This window comes from Vigna radiata, chromosome 4 (assembly GCF_000741045.1).
Source record: "Vigna radiata var. radiata cultivar VC1973A chromosome 4, Vradiata_ver6, whole genome shotgun sequence".
In the NCBI taxonomy this organism is placed as follows: domain Eukaryota; kingdom Viridiplantae; phylum Streptophyta; class Magnoliopsida; order Fabales; family Fabaceae; genus Vigna; species Vigna radiata.
This window is the reverse complement of record NC_028354.1, coordinates 5,451,509-5,469,459: the sequence shown is the minus strand read 5'-3', so window position 1 is coordinate 5,469,459 and position 17,951 is coordinate 5,451,509. Positions and strand designations below refer to the sequence as shown.

At 30.7% G+C, this 17,951-nt stretch overlaps 1 protein-coding gene across 2 annotated transcripts; it reads left to right on the top strand.

Annotated features, from left to right (window-relative positions):
• LOC106759235 (phototropin-1) lies at positions 1-12,442 on the top strand. Of its 2 annotated transcripts, none has more exons than XM_022779661.1 (24): positions 1-313; positions 1,071-1,743; positions 2,050-2,232; positions 3,642-3,733; positions 5,583-5,904; positions 6,378-6,597; positions 6,717-6,787; positions 6,951-7,057; positions 7,178-7,227; positions 7,383-7,487; positions 7,712-7,771; positions 7,859-7,948; positions 8,203-8,279; positions 8,600-8,684; positions 9,026-9,106; positions 9,373-9,476; positions 10,068-10,117; positions 10,427-10,533; positions 10,649-10,780; positions 11,076-11,127; positions 11,373-11,485; positions 11,677-11,817; positions 12,026-12,121; positions 12,197-12,442. In XM_022779661.1, the coding sequence occupies exons 2-23, from the start codon at positions 1,130-1,132 to the stop codon at positions 12,116-12,118; spliced, it is 2,949 nt and encodes a 982-aa protein (XP_022635382.1). In that variant the 5' UTR covers positions 1-313; positions 1,071-1,129; the 3' UTR covers positions 12,119-12,121; positions 12,197-12,442. The 2 variants fall into 2 exon arrangements, with proteins under 2 accessions (XP_022635382.1, XP_014497794.1); XM_014642308.2 differs by lacking the exon at positions 1-313 and adding an exon at positions 436-926.
• The last annotated feature ends 5,509 nt before the right edge of the window (positions 12,443-17,951 follow it).

Below are 17,951 nucleotides of genomic sequence, written 5' to 3'. Positions count from 1 at the left end.
CTTTGCCATAATTTAACCATCCCAGACACACACGCACACAAGTCTTTCCCTACAAACAAAGCGGTCGGGAGAACATGCAAAACCAACGTGCCTGACTGAGATACAGAGCACTACTCAGGACTTGAAAGTCAAGAGGTCCTCTTTTCTGTGTTTTCTTTCACTCATACAAAACTATACACTGTTGCTATTCTACAAAAGTCAAGCTCTCATAATTTAACCAGGTGTACTTTAACCAGAGTACAACAGAATAGTCATCATATCGATCAGAACATAACCAGCTGATCCATCAAGCAGAACACGGAACTGGTTTGAGGTATATGTTTTCTGGTGCCAACTTGTGTTGATTATATACACTCTGCCATGTCCAACCAGATAGTATAAAACCAGTAAACTCCGAAAACAAGAACTGTTTATAGAAACTATTTAACTGTGAGATTACTTTGCAAATTCTCCTTCTGCTGCTGAGAAGTTTCTATGAATAATATTGTTCCAAATATATGCTTGCTTTGGATCTTGAATTTCACTTTCATACTATCATTAATTTTCATCCTAGATAATATGCTTCATTAATTTCGTTTAATAGGCCTAGCCAGAAGCAGTTAACTGCTATTATTGCCATAATATTAGAAAACAACACTGAGGTCCCAATGACAGAAAATTCCACGCCCCTCTTCACACAGGATCTCATTGTCACTGCCAAAACTGCCCTTTAAAATTTGCGGGTATTAGAAATTCCTTGCAATGATTCAACTGGATAAAGAACACAAATTACTTGAATGAACATTTGAAATGACGAAACAAACCCCGCACAAGAAATTACCTGCCCTGCAAGTCCATTCCCAATGTATCACACTACACAACACCATCACTATCCAAAGTCACCATTGCAATTACTGACACACGACCACCCCAGTATCTTGTTCCCCGTATATTTTCAAGTCTTAATCCAATTTAGAACTTCATTTAGAATGCTTTCCTATAGAACAAACAATAAGCAAATAAGGAATGATTTATTTTGTGTCTACATTATTATGAAATTATACAACTAACAAATTTAATATTTGTAGCAGAGTTTGGATATATAGATGTATAGCAAAGTGGGAAGAGAGAGAGACTTAGGTGGGTAGCGATGGAGCAGTCAGAAAAATCGCCCAAGAAAATATCCTCAGTGAGATCATCATTTCCGAGAGAGCCACGTGGCTCACTCGAAGTTTTCAACCCAAACACTTCAACTGCAACGAACTCGCGCGTGCGTTCACAGCCGCTTTGGAAACCGTGGACGGAGTCGGAGGAGCAGCGCAATGAAATCACCTCCACGTCGTGGATGGCCATTAATCCGGCGCCGCAAGCAGACGCGGAATGCGGCACGGCGGCGCAGAGGGCCGCGGAGTGGGGATTGATGCTCCGAACCGACACCGAGACCGGCAAGCCGCAGGGCGTGGCGGTGAGGAACTCCGGCGGCGAGGAACCAAACGTTGCCAAACTTGCCGCCGCTGCTTCGTCTTCCAGGAAGAACTCTCAGAACTCCGCCAGAACCTCTGGTGACTCCTCCTCTGATGGCGGAATCGGCGTCGTGGATGGGATTCCGAGAATTTCGGAGGACGTGATGGGGGCTTTGTCGGCTTTCCAACAAACTTTCGTGGTCTCGGATGCTACCAAACCCGATTACCCGATCCTGTATGCGAGTGGCGGGTTCTTTAAAATGACGGGTTATACGTCGAAGGAAGTTATCGGGAGAAACTGGTAGGCACCTTATTTTTCATGATAATTTAATTCCACTTGATTTTAAAAGAATATTGTTTATTTTTCATGATATTTTAAGAACACTTTTTTTTTATCATTATTTGATTGGTTTATTTGAATTTATGTCTAAAAAATATTTAAAACTAACTAATCTTAAACTATCACGATGTCAAAAAAATTGTTAAAATGAAATTTTTCTTGTTTATAATTAGGGAACTAAAATTAATTTTATAAGTGATTGAAGGAAAATGAGGTTGTTGTTTGGATTAACCTATGTAACGATTATTAGTGTGGGGTGGGGTGCAGTCGATTTTTACAGGGTGCGGATACTGATCCTGGTGAAGTGGCAAAGATAAGGGAAGCATTGGAAGGTGGGAAAATCTACTGCGGAAGGCTATTAAATTACAAGAAGGATGGAACAGCTTTCTGGAACCTTCTGACGATTTCCCCGATTAAGGATGAAGATGGCAAGGTCCTGAAATTTATCGGGTAAGCTAGCTTTGATGTTGTTTAGTTTTGGATTAACATGTGTAATATTTTGTGGTGTAAGTTTGTGTTGTTGTCACCTTCATCTTAGTTGGTTGGGACCGAAATTGACGAGTCATTAGATTGTTTTGATGGCACACGTGGTGTCTGCGTCACATTTTAAGAAAAAAGACCGTGGCCCGCGAGACCTCCATGCATTTCACCTTCCTTTCTCACCACTCACAGGACCACTCTCTCCCTGCATTTAAAAATTCCCCTACCCTTAACTGTTATATGTATTATTTTCTCCATTTTTTTAACTTTTTCTTTTTTTAAATTTCAACATAACAATATATATATATATATATATATATATATATATATATATATATATATATATATTTATATTTATTTATATAGATCAATTTATACTTGAATTAAGTTTAAAAAACCGATTNATATATATATATATATATATATATATATATATATATATATATATATATATATTTCTTTTTAAAGTTCAATTTATACTTGAATTAAGTTTAAAAAACCGATTTTATAAGATTTATTAAATTTAGAATCCAGTCCTTAACCATATATACTTACAAATTAGTTTTGTCTTATTCTCCTTAACTATATATACTTACAAACTAGTTTTGTCTTATTCAGTTAAACTTAAACGTCAATTCTTATCACTTTTTCTTACCATTAAATCTTCCATGACTTTTTCCTTCTCCAAGAGTTACTAAACACGTTGAATTATTAATTATGTTTCCTCAAAACACTAATTATTTTGTTATAAATCAATATGAGGAATCAAAATCAGACTCAATTGAATGATCCAATATGCTAAAATTTAAGATATATAAATTACTAGAATTGATTGTAGAACTCTTATATAAAACCAAAATCCTCAATTCTTCTGAAAGTTTTGGAGTTTAGCGTTTTCTGTTTGTCAGTATTTCTTTAGCTTGAGTTAAAGGTTTAGATCTTCCATCAGAACCTATCTATCTCTGATGGAGAGATATTTGGCTTGGTGTTGATTCTAGTAGTAAGATTTACTGTTATTTTTAAGAAAGGAAATTCTTGTTCATAGTTGAAATCAAAATAAAACCTTTCAAATTTATTTGTGACAAGCTCTGTGTATTATTATTTCTTTTTTAATCCCACATCAACTAAAGATAAGACAAATTCATAATATATAACTGGATGCAAAATCTCACTTATTTTGTGAGATCAAATTAGGCTTAAAATTTACTTTTTAAGATGATATCAGAATACAGTAATATTTGAAATTAAATTAGACTTAAAATCTACTTTCCATAATTTTTCTTTGAAAATCGACGAACTCATCTTTGTATCTTTTGGTAGAGGAAGCCATGAAAGTAGTTTTAATGATGGAACGTTTGTTATCGTGAGGGTGATTGCAGGATGCAAGTGGAGGTTAGCAAGCACACGGAAGGGTTGAAAGAGAAGACGCTACGTCCCAATGGATTACCGGAATCCTTGATTCGATACGATGGTATGCTATTTGATACACGCATCTTCCATTACAACAAAACATTACTCATCATACTTCAAACATTATTCTATGAAAATAAATTCAACTGATCGAAGTCAAGAAACATAACTAATGAAAAACACAGGGCAAAAAGATACATCAAGAATCAAGAATCTAACTTACCTTTCAGAAAATAGCGATGCAATCAAATAATAAAGATATTTAATTCAATTTTACACAACCAAATTATAAAATAAAATTCACATAAATTAGTTTTATTTTAAATAAATATTTTATTCATTATACACACACATATATATATATATATATATATATATAAATTAAGATGAATATTTAAAATATAACAGATATTTTGAATTACAATTTTTAGAATATTATAGTTTTTCTTGTACATAAAAGTATTTATTAGTATTAAAAAATTATTTGATTGATAAAAAAATAATATTCAAAAACAAATTAATATTTCAATAGCTTTCACTCTAAAAAAAGTATATATTTTATCTACAGAATACATATTCTTAAAAATAAAATAAAACGATACAAAATAAGGAAGAGAAAATAATTTACTTTCTCCTTTAGTTTTATATAATAATATTAGGATGATAATCCGGATATTATTGGCGTTAAAAAAATAGAACCTAAAAAGAGAATAAAAGTGGAAAAGTAAGCTAAGAAACTGTACTAGAATATCAATAGCAATATACTAAGGAAAAACTTCTTTTAACAACACTTTTTTAACAATTTTTTGACAACGCATACGTGACAGTTTATTATTGGTCCGTTTTAAATATTTTTTAAACATAAATTCAAATAGACTAATAAAATGATGACACGTATCCCGTTGTCAAAAAAGTTGTCAAAAAGTATTGTCAAAATATCATTGTCCATATACTAAAGCGTCGGTATTTTCATGATTTTTTATTTCTTTTATTTCAAGACACATTATCTTAATATTTTGGTTTTCTCTGCATCAAGTCTATATGATATGAGAGGGGGTTTTAAGAAATAAATTCGGTATCTTCTGTAATACATGTTTGCTTAAATTTATTTTTTAGTTATAAATATGAAATTAATTTTAATTTTAAAACAAAAATTAAGTGAAAAATAAAATAAAAAAGTTATAAAAATGATTTACCCTTTAGTATTGAATTAAAATAATGTGTGAATCACTAAACATGATGCGATTTTGCGGGAGTAAATTTGTTTTAATGTAAAATAAGACATCAACAAGAAACATCTTAAAATAGACAATGTTATAGATGTTCTAACAAATATATTAAAAAATCAAAGAATTTTGATATTTTAACAATTTTATTTTAATATTTTTTCCATAACATAACACGTATTATTAGTTTATTTGAATTTATTTAAAAAAATATTTAAAAAGAGTAATGACGAGCTCCAAAAGTAAATTATGGTACTGCTAGGAAAGGAAGAGCATATTATTTATTACAGATACACGACGCTTGTGAAAGAAACGGACTTTTGACGTACAATACAAACAAAAAATGGTAATAAAGGTTCGGAGAATGATATTTTAATTACTCTTTTTTAACAATTTTTTTACAATAGGACACACGTGTTACAATTTTATTGGTCTGTTTGAATTTATTTTAAAAAAATATTTGAAACGCACCAATCACAAACAATCACAAACTGTCACGTTGTCAAAAAATTATAAAAAAAAGTTGTTAAAGAAACTTTATCCTAAAGATTTAGCATGTACCAATTTGCAATGTTAAATTTTGAATATGTAATTGACCACGCCATGCAGTGGTAGTTTATAGAATTTTCAGTGTTTTAAGTAACAGTTCTAACAGCTGGCGCATTGGATTGCCTTGCATTGCAGCACGCCAGAAAGAGAAGGCTACAAACTCAGTATCTGAGTTGGTGCAGATCATGAAGCGCCCCCGAGCATTGAGTGAATCCGCAAGCAGACCCTCCGTCAGAAAATCAGGATTTGCTGAGGAAGAAAAACAGTCACTACAGGAAGAAGAAGAAGAAGAAGAGGAGGAGGAGAAAGAAAAAGCAGAAAAAATATTGAGAAGAAAATCTGAGAGTGGGGCTTCAATTGGACGCAAATCCGAAGGAGGAAATAAAATTTCAATGCAACGAATCAGTGAAGTATCTGAAAATAAACTGAAAAACTCTCAGCGCCGTTCTTTCATGAGGTATATATTGTTATTTTAATTATGTTATTACTGTCTGTTTCTATATGCCTAGGATAGTAATAACAACATTTTATAAATTAATGTTTCAGATAGGAAAATAATCTTTTTGTAAAATAGCTCTTCTTTATATTTTCGTATAACGAGGAACTTCTGTTACTGGCCACATTAGTTTTTTTTAATGTGTAATCCATCCATAAAACTTAAATGTAGTTGTATAATAAGTACTTTTGATTTAGCTTTTTTTTTTTTTAATTAGAATTGAGATTTCACTTTAGTATTAATCGACGCCATAAAACAACACAAAAAATTATTTATGAAACTGTATTCGAGTTTAGTCCTGCAAAAAAGTTAGACAATACTGTTGTTTTCTGAGATTCGAAAACCTTAAAGTTGTGATTGGCAACAGTTGTTCAAAACCTTCATGCATCCTATAACATATTTGCATTTCACTGTGACATGTTTGCATGCTACAGGTTCAGGCGGAAAAGTCGGTCGAACGATGAAAGCGTGGAAAATGAAGTTATTGAGGATGTCAGCTCTGATAGTGAGGATGGTGAGAGGCCTGATAGTTTTGACGTAGATGAGAAAGAAAAGCAGAGGGAAAAAAGAAAAGGTCTTGATCTTGCTACCACGCTTGAACGTATTGAGAAAAACTTTGTCATTACTGATCCAAGGCTTCCAGACAATCCAATAGTAAGATTCTCTGAATCATTTGTACAACAGTGAAACGTGTTTCCCTTCTGCTTTGGATTCTTGTACTGTAGGTAAACATGTGACACTGTAAAGTTTGTACTTGTTTTTTGCTTTTTCAGATCTTTGCATCGGATAGCTTCTTAGAGCTTACAGAATATAGTCGTGAAGAAATCTTGGGAAGGAACTGCAGGTATGCTTTGAAGCGAATGTTATTACACGGCAAGAATACTTATGCTAGATGGAAGCTGGTGACTCAAATTTAATAATTTTGATCTACCAGCATGAAATGATCAAAAAGTCGTTTTATAATGTCACAATTCAGTGTGTACATAATGTGCTATTTGGCTATTTAGGTTTCTACAAGGACCTGAAACTGATCCAGCAACTGTGAGAAAAATTAGAGAGGCAATTGACAACCAAACAGAAGTTACCGTGCAACTGATTAATTATACAAAGAGTGGTAAGCTTGTTTGATTCTCTCCTTGGAAAACAACTTCCGTAGAAATATATTTAACGTGAAGATCAATAATGTTGCGATCACTTCTCCACTTGCTATTAAAGATTTCTCTTTTCAACCCAGGAAAGAAGTTCTGGAACCTGTTTCATTTGCAACCTATGCGTGATCAGAAGGTACATCGTATGATAGTCCTCTGAAGATGTTACATCCTTTAGATCTTCGCCTACAAAGTTTGTTTTGGGTAGTAGATCGCATTCTTTTCACCTGTATTTTAACATAACAGAATACGAATGTTAGCTTTTGTCTCTTTTTCTTCTTGGTTTAATAGGGAGAAGTGCAGTATTTTATTGGTGTTCAACTAGATGGTAGTCAACATGTAGAGCCTCTTCAGAACTGCATCGCAGAAGATACTGCAAAGGAGGGAGAACAAATGGTTGGTTACTCAACTTCTTTATACGAGTTCATACATTATCCGAAGTAATCATCAATGCAAAAAATCAGGATAAAAATTCTCATCAGTTTTTTTTTTTTTATTTATTTATTTGAAAATCTATTAAAATAAACCCTATGAATTATGATTTCCCCCGAAACATTTTACGTTTATTACGAGCTATTTCTTTTGTGCATATAACAAGTGCATTTGAAATCCATCCTCAGGTCAAACAAACTGCAGAAAATGTTGATGTGGCTGTGAGAGATCTTCCGGATGCTAATACGGTAACATCTACTGCCCTTAGTTGTCTTTTTCTTCCGAAGATCTTTTGACTTCAATGATGATATAACCACTCTTTTGGTGCTCCCCAGAAACCAGACGATTTATGGACAAATCATTCAAAAGCAGTTCACCCCAAACCTCATAGGAAGGATAACCCTGCATGGAAATCTATCCAGAAGGTACTACTTTCATATTTGAGAATGCGTCGTGTTTATCAATTTTTTGAAATTTCTTTTACACTATACGACTATAAAATACAAATGATGGGCTGATGTGATAAATACTTCATGCTTATTTTATTGAGTTGGTGAACATGCCAAGAAACTGTTAAACTTCCATGTGTATGTCATAGGGTATTTGGACTTTCCTGGTCACTTGAATCAGATGGAATTTATGTTAATTTTTCAAATTCTTCTGTTACCATGTTTTTCAGGTCCTACAGAGTGGAGAACAAATAGGCTTAAAGCACTTTAGGCCGATTAAACCTTTAGGATCAGGAGACACTGGCAGGTTTTTCCCTTATTCCTCTATTGCATTTCCCTCTTTCACTGTTGTACTGGTAACATGGGGGTAAATTAAGTGTCAGGTATGAAATGAATTGACCACATTTAACTGACTTACAATTTGAAGATTTAGTCATATCTACTGGTGTCATTTCTGTATATATAAAGAAACCTTATAGATTAATTAATTTTTTTTTTGTTAATCAAAAATTAAAGTCATTAGAATTTCTTTGATGATTTGTATGATAGACTATTTATTTCTGTTCCATTATTTTTCCAAAGCAAGCTTCTCTGACATTGATATTATTCTATGTTATTGGTTTACAGTGTGCATCTGGTGGAGCTAAGAGGAACAGGTCAATATTTTGCCATGAAGGCCATGGATAAGAGTGTTATGCTCAATCGTAACAAGGTTCTGATATGAATTATGTGATTCACATAAGTCTGCGTTTAGCTTCTCATTTCTAACTTCTGGATCTATTTACCATGTCCTACCGATATGTTTTCTGTATAAGTAAACATTACATGTTGTATCGGCTCTGATTTCTTTTCCTCTTGGCATCTAACTTCTATTATGTGAATAAGGATTTCTCAACATCGCAATACTAGTTCACTTGAGACAGTGCACATAGTCGTGTTTCTAATTATCTTAAAGCAACAAAATTATTACTCTAATTGAATTTGTGTAAATATTATAATAGCAACATTTACCCCTGCTGTTGTAATAGATTGACCTTTATACACTTTCCACAGGTGCATAGAGCTTGTGCAGAGAGAGAAATTCTTGACAAGCTGGACCACCCTTTTCTACCTGCATTATATGCTTCGTTTCAGGTTAGAAACTTGAATAGTACTTTTACATTACCATATTGATTATTATTTATCAATTGGGAATAACTGATAGGAACATTAGGATAACCTATCATAGAGTTAAAATATGTCATATCAATCTTTTGCCATGGATCCTTGTTTTAGGCATAGTAATTTAACGAATTACGTTGTCTTATCTTGAATTAATGTCTTCATTTCCTGTTACATCTAATCACGAACTTCAGATTATTACGGATATTCACGTGATTATTTACTTGATTAACTTGCAGACCAAAACACACGTTTGTTTGATAACTGATTATTGTCCTGGGGGAGAATTATTTATGCTTCTTGACCAGCAACCAACTAAGGTTCTAAAGGAAGACGCCGTGAGGTATACTATACTGCTTCATACTGAATTTATACAAATAAGATGATGGAATGAAGAAAATGGGAAAGAGTTTTGATCAAAATGATTTTTACATGTTTACAAGGGTGGGAGGAGCTTTTAAATTGGATTTTGGAAATTATTTCCACAATATGAAAGGGTTTACTTAGAAAAAGAAGATGACCAATTAGTTTGGCCTTTGTACAATTGACGTGGTTTGCAAAATTGAATAAGATACAGGACCAAATCCAACTTCACGAGTTCTTGACTAAATATTTCTTTGGTTCTCACTTCACCTAAATGCATAAAAAGGCATATATACATCTCGTCCGTGATCAAATTTCACTGTGATAGGTTCTAACTCATGTTTTTGATACCATCTTAAGAAGTGGACTTTAAGTTTAATTCAAACCCATAGAATCGATTTATAATATGAGGTTTACACCCATTTATATAAAATTGTCTTATCTTTTAGTCAACGTGAGACTTCCAACAATTTTTAAATTTGAATAAAACAAAGGATTGTTCTTCGAAAGAGTATGCTACTTGTGTTTCTCTACTTTTCTTCAACTGACATTAAGTTCGAAATATTTTTAGATTTTATGCAGCTGAGGTAGTGATTGCATTGGAGTATCTTCATTGCCAAGGTAGGCTCTTATTCGCCTTATATACACGTATATAGTATATAGTATATAGCATCATGATAACCATTGTTGTCTTCTTTTCTAATTTTTTAAACTGTCTTGCAACTTAAGAGATATTTAGCAACAAAATATTTCAGAATCACATGGATGAACTTATCTTACTGCAATATTATTATTTTTCATTTCATTACATCAATTGTCATAGGGTGATGTACTCAAATTTATTTCCATGAAAGAAATCTTGCCAGTTAAATAAGACACTTGCTCATTAGAACAAAGTTTAACATGACATTGTTGGGTGAGTATTTACAGGGATAATATATCGAGATTTGAAGCCTGAAAATGTGTTAATCCAGAGCAATGGGCATGTGTCCCTAACAGACTTTGATTTGTCATGTTTAACTTCTAGTAAGCCACAGGTATACCAGAGACAACGACTTGATAATGTATTTTAATTAGAAACAATACTTTTTTAAGTTTAATTCATGTATCTGAAACAGTTTTATATTTTTACTTATGTCTGTCTCTTTGCAGCTTATAATTCCAGCTTCCAATTCAAAAAGGAAGAAGAAGAAGAAACAGAAAAGTCAGGAGGTTCCAATGTTTATGGCTGAACCAATGAGAGCATCAAATTCTTTTGTTGGCACAGAAGAGTACATAGCCCCGGTTTGTTATTACTCCACTTTTTTATATTATTGAGTACCAAAAACTATGGTTCAATATATGCCTTATTCATATACATCATTTTGTATTATTGAATGTACTTTATTATTATAGATACAATGTATTTGCACATATAGTCAATTCTTCGCATTTTGTTTAGAAAAAGCTTTATTGGTCATAGTAGTAAAACTTTTTTGACATTCAGGGTATTATTTTATTGTTATTCATACAATTTGAATTTTGGAAATTTTTGTGCATTATTTAGATTTTATTGTAACTGATAGTTCAACTTGTGCAGGAAATTATAACTGGTTCTGGTCACACTAGTGCTGTTGATTGGTGGGCGCTAGGTAATTTAATGATATGAAGGTTAAAAATAATGGAATTGAATAGTTATCAAATATTCACTCAAAAGCAACCATATCTCATGTTAAAGTATTGTGATTAATTGAAATCATTACCAACATCATAACGTGTATGACGCTTTTTCAGTAAGGGCAACATTCAGAGGAGCATAGATTATAGACATATTTAAACCAAATTTAAACTATATCACGTAATTCACACTGCTTAACTTCAATATTCTTTTTTTTAGGCATTCTTATATATGAAATGCTCTATGGATATACTCCATTCCGAGGAAAGACAAGACAAAAAACGTTTGCAAATATTCTTCACAAGGATCTTAAATTTCCCAAAAGTAAACCGGTAAGTGTTTTCCTTAGCTAGATTTCAATTGTGATCTAATTGGGAAATGCTTCTTTAAACTCTAATAATAACATTCATCAAAAAATTGATAAACAATGATGCTTGTATATTCAAATGATAAGTCATACATACTGACATAAAAGTCTAATAGATGAGAATATTGTTTTAACATGCAATAAGTGTTGATGCAGGTAAGTCTCCAGGGAAAGCAGCTAATTTATTGGTTATTGCAGAGAGATCCCAAAGACAGATTGGGGTCAAGAGAAGGAGCAAATGAAATTAAACGTCATCCTTTCTTCAAAGGTGTAAATTGGGCACTGGTTCGTTGCATGGTAAGATACTAATTCAACTTTCAATATAACTTTAGGTGATTTAGCTGTTCTCTTGTTAAAGTCAAAGCTTCATCTTAGTAATTTTTGTTAATTTTCAATGTAAGTTCTTAATTAGCGGATATATAACATCAAAAGTATTTAAGAAACTGCATCTAATTATGACAATGCTTACTTCAACATCTAGTTAAACTTGTGATTATCTTATCAGAAACCTCCTGAACTTGATGCTCCTCTCTTACCGAAAACTGAAGAAGAAAAAGAAGACAAAGATATGGAGGATTTACAGACAAATGTTTTCTGAAAGGTAATGTCTTCATCCTTTTCTGTTTATATGTTGAGGTTATACTGCATTCTATTCACTGTATGTTGTGACCTGTAGGATTAGAAGATGAAGTTATATATGATATGGCATTGAAGAAATGATGAATTCTTTGCGATTTTGAACAATTAAAGGAATTCAATCCCTCCCTTCTGTGGTGCAAAGTTTGATCATGATCACTGAGATTTACCAATGGAAGATCTAAAATTAATGTAATTTTATTAGTTTAAACTGTTTGACCTAAACCATCAAGCAAATTATATTAGTCTAGTCCAGTGTGGAAATTTATGTATATTTTAAGAATAATCTAAAACATGCACTGTAACATAATAATAAATATGTATTGTTAAATGATTTTTTGAAAAAAAAAAAATAGTGTGACTCTTGTATATCTATCTGAATTATCTTTTTATTTTTATTTTTATTGTAAAATTAACATAACTATTAAAAGTTCTTGAAAATAAAAGTGAATGCAGAGAAAAAAGAGTATGTGCTTACTAATAGTGAATACATAACATGATATTATAAAACCAACCAACTATCACTTATACGTTTATTAACAGTTATCTAAGCTATAGTTTAATCACTATGTATTAAATAGTTTCTTCTTTTAAAATGTTGTGTTACTTTATTTTAAATTTTTATATTTTAGTGGTCGAAATAAGATACTATTACTGGTGGAATTCTTTATATTTTAATAAAAAATGATAACTTTCATTTAAACATTTTAAAAATGTATTATGTATTTTAATAAATTAAATAAAATAACCTTTTCCTATATTTATTTTTTTCTATCACTAGTTATTAAATAATATATTAAAAATGAGAAATAATTTTTCAAATTTCACAAAAAAAAAATTATTGCATCAATAACAATATTTTGTATTTCAATTATGAAAATAATATTTTAAGTATTTATATAATATTTTTATTATTGAATTAAAAACATGTAACATCTTACTTAGTGTAAAACTACTAAACAAACCATTATTGATAAGATGATTGATAAGGAGAAAAGATAATCATCATATAACTACTATATTACAATTACCCATAAGACAAAACATGTAATATATATATATATATATATATATATATATATATATATATATATATATAAACATTGATATTTCTTTTCAAAAGAAGAAAGATTATAACAAAACATTGTTATATTATCTCCTTTATTATGTATAAGAAAGTTAGAATATTTATACATCATTAAGGTGATATTTGCAAATAAGAAAAAAACACATACAAACAAAAAAGAAGAAATGATAAATCGATGTATAAAAATATTTCATTCAAATATTTATAATATACTAATTTATTGACTACACATGTTAAACATACAACATATTCATATATTTTCAAAAACAGGTGATACTAAATTCAATTATCAGATACATGGCTTTAACTTAGGTGTGTACTTGTAGTGATATTTATGCTCTATAAAGTTATAAATAAAGAAATTATCATCCTATTATTTACAAAGTTAGTCCCCTTCGTGTCTGGACTAATTTTCATTGGCAAAAACTTCTTATTTCTCTTACCATACAACTCATTCTACTTTATTTGAGTATGAATATTTATTAGAGCTCATAATACCTAATTTTTTATCCCATATGTTAATGCATATATTAAACCTTACCACATAACAAATTTTCTCCTTGAAATTCTCTCACAACATTTCAAATCACATTCTCCATCAATAAAAACTGCAGCATACATCGTATACATGCATAAACACCATAATAAATCAATGTCAAACAAGTCACAATATAAGAAAAAGACAACATACACACTAACGCTCAGAGTTGACGCTCAACACAAGACCTCTCGCAAAAGAGAGAACTCAACAATAGTCCTAACACTCAATGTCAAACCTTTCGTAAAAGGTTTACACTCGATGGCATTCTTGGTGCTCAACGCCATACTTCTCACAAATTGTCTAACCTAGCATTGTCAGTTTGTCACTCAACAACCTAGAATTAAAATGATTCCAAACCTATGGTAAAATATTGTGCTCAATGGTGTTCTGTCACTACTCAATGCAAGACCATTTGCAAAAATGGTTGCTTAGGAGTAAAAATGGACGCTCAACGGTTTGGAGTAAAATTTCTTCCAGACTTGCACAACCAAGCTTGTGTGCAGCATCATACCAACACCGCTCAACGCCATATCAGAAAACAACCAACTCAAATTTGTGATTTGGGGAACCAAGGACCTATTTAGATGCTTAAATTGGTATTTCTAACCTATTGCTTAGTTCAAAAATAGTTTTCAACATTAGAGTGCATATAAACCTGTTCAAATGGTTAGATCCTCAGTCCCTCAATTCAACACCAATTCAAACAATCACAAACATCATATAACCATTTACACCAAAATATTTTCAACATTCTCAAACCTCAATATTAATGATTCAACCAATTTCACAGCACCAAAAATAAAACAAAAAGTTCTAGAGGTTCCGAAACAACTCAAAAAGCATAGGAAACTCTATTTTCTCTCTATTATAGAGATTGATAAGATAGAGTTAAAGATCTCACCTCAATGATTACTCAAGCATTCTCTGACCTTTAAACATGATGTTAGAATCTCTAGAGAAAGGATAAAAAGCTTTAAAAAAGGAAGTTTAGAGAGATTGTGTGATTATAGATAACGAAATCGTTTATAAAAATTCTATTTATACTTAAAACTTTTAACATTAATCAATTCTAAGACATGATTTTCTAGATTCTTACAAAATATGCATATTGTTAAATACTTTTAATTATACAAAACAATGACGTGGTTAACGAGTTTTGCCCTCGTCGTATATTAGATACTTTTAGATTACTTTGCTATCTTTACTAATGTTCTAAAGATACAATCGTAAAAAAAAAAACACCAAACTTTTTAAATTTTAAACTTTTCTTTCCAAAATAAGGTCATGTCAAGTATCATTATAAACTTATAACAAAATAAACCATACATGGGGAACCACACCAAATCCATGATAAAAATTACCCTTCACAAAATATAAAAAAATTATACCTATTATTAGAAGTGTCATTTGAGCCCTTGACCCATGGATTAGTCCTGACCCCTTTAAAATTAAACTCTATGTTTTTATCCCACTCAATAAGGGGCTTTTCTAAAGCCTCAATCCCTTAAACCCCATGTAAAGTGGGTTAGGACAAGGTTAGGATAAGACTAGCCCTAAAACTTAAAACTAAATTAATTTGTTTTATCTCTTTTGTTTGTTCTCGATCAGAACTCAATGGTCCAAGTTTCATCGTTCTTTTTCTTCCACGACAGTGTGAAAGGAGTATAGTATTTGGTTAACTTTTGGTGTTATTCTTTACCCATAACTAAAGGTTGATTTTATAATGTATTATTATAAGAAAATGAATCATCTTACCTATGGAGATTAGAGAAGTTTAAGAGGTTGTTTAAAGAATATGTAATGAACTTGTCTATCCTTGTGTTTCTCTTTCCTAATCACCTAATAAATTCATCTCGATGTCAATATTAGAGAAAGTTGAAAAGAACAAGGATTATTTCTATAAGCATTCCAATATTCATTGTTTTCGTTTTTTTTATTTTGTTTTGATAATTAATATGCAATGTAATGTAGGATTTTAAAATGTATAGAATGAATTAAAATTTATCTTTAGAAAGAACAAGATAAATGCTTATTTAAATTAACAATAGATTATGATGAAGATAGTGAAGATTTTGATATGCTCAAATATTGAAAGACTAATGAGAAAAATTTTCTATATTGTCTATTATGGTTCAATATGTGTTTAGTATTCTCATTACTACAATGACATTAGAGTCACCTTTTAGCAAATGTGGATATATACTTTCAAAATATAAAAGCTTCACTCTTCTTGAACAGGTGTAAATGTTGATTTATACTCAAAATTGGTTGTATGGATTTTCTGAAAATCCTAACTATAGTTCATGTTATTATTTTTAAAATTACTTTACATTAAATGATTAATTCTAGACTAATTGTTTGATTGTATTTCAATTGGTTGCAATAGATGAAGTTGTTAAAGATATTTTTTATTTATAATTCTAAACTTCTTGAAAATATTGAAAATTGACACGTTTTTTATTGAAATTTTGTTCTTTTTATTCACTGATAGATTATTATTCATTCTTTTAAATATGGGTTAAATATGTTTTGGGTCGTTTAATTTTTAGTAAAAATTAGAATTAGTTCATATTCGAAACTTTGGTCCAATTTAGTTCCACAACTTTAGAAATATGTGGATTTAGTTCTTTTAACCAAATTTTGCTAAGTTTATTTAACATTTCAAACGTATTTCATGATAGCATTTGAGTTGATTATACTGTTTAATACATTTTTGTCTTCAATGTTAATTAAGAAATGTACTCGAAAACTCAAATAAACTTAACAAAATTTGGTTAAAGAGATTAAATTCATGCAATTTTAAAGATAAGGGACTAAATTAGTCTAAAGTTTCAAAGAGAGACTAAATCTAATTTTGACCGAAAATTAAAGGACCAAAAACATATTTAACCTTTTAAGTATTGATTGTTTTATTGCCAAAAACAATCTAATGAATAAAAAAAATTGATGATGTGTTAGACCATTATGTGAATATAATGCACATAAAAGTTTCAAATAGAAAAATTACAAAAGTGTTCTGCCATAATAGTTGCCTATGTAATATTTTAGTGTTGTAGCTGTATCTGGGCTATGGCGGAATGAGTTGGTTGTAGTGCATGCTACAAGAAGGTCCTTCAGAGCTCACAGAGAGACAAGCTTTAAAACCTTTCAGACATCAATTCTATTTATACTCATTTTCTTTCCTACCTTTATCTTTCACAAGACTCCACTTATTATTACAAAAATATTGTCTACTCTTATTCAATTATTACCACCTGTTGCTTCATTTTCACTAAATCATAACCATGTTAAAAAGAGTCCATCAATTACTTTAACGAATTAGATTTTTGTCTATATTTTGATTTAATAAGCTTTTTTTTTTTTTAACTTTTGTCGTAATGATTCTTAAGTTTTATTATAAACATTAATTTCATTACAACTGCTCGTAAGTACTTTAATTTAATTTGATTCAACTCAAAGCCGACTCTTTTACATTTTTTTAATACTAGTTAGGGTTAAATTATTTATATTGAAAATCAATCAATCATTCATTAATTATTCTTTTGTTTCAATTGTAAAATTGAAATTAAGATGCTTATGTAGAAAAAGATATAATATGTATGGATGAATTAATTGAGATAAAACTAACATTTAAAATATTAATTAGTCAATGGGAGTAATGTTTAAGAATAAACTAATATGATACTAAAGTCTAAGATGCTTATGCGAGAAAAGATAAAGTTTAAGTGGGTTAAATACCTTTTTCCTAAAATAAAACAGAAGTTTACTTATAAGATTTTCTTAAAAATAATTTAGATCACCGTCTACACAATATTTGGAGCATTTATACTTAGAAAAAATTATATTAACAACAAATATAACTAAATAAAATATATAATTTTAAGAAACCTAACTATAAACAGAAAAGAGGTGTGTTGAAGACGGCGCAAAAAACAGTGTTAGCATTTTGCAGTTTATAGTAATTGAGTGAGGTTCCGTTTGGTTTCAGGTATTTAGAGTAAAGGACATTTTAGGAAAAAGAAAAAGACTCGAGGGAAACGACGCCGGATCTGATGCGTATGATCGAACGGTGAGAAATTGGAGCGGCGTGGGCCCATGATAGAGTGGCAACTGATTCACACACACACAAAAAAATATACAACGGTCTACCTGGTTCCTTGGCTCGCT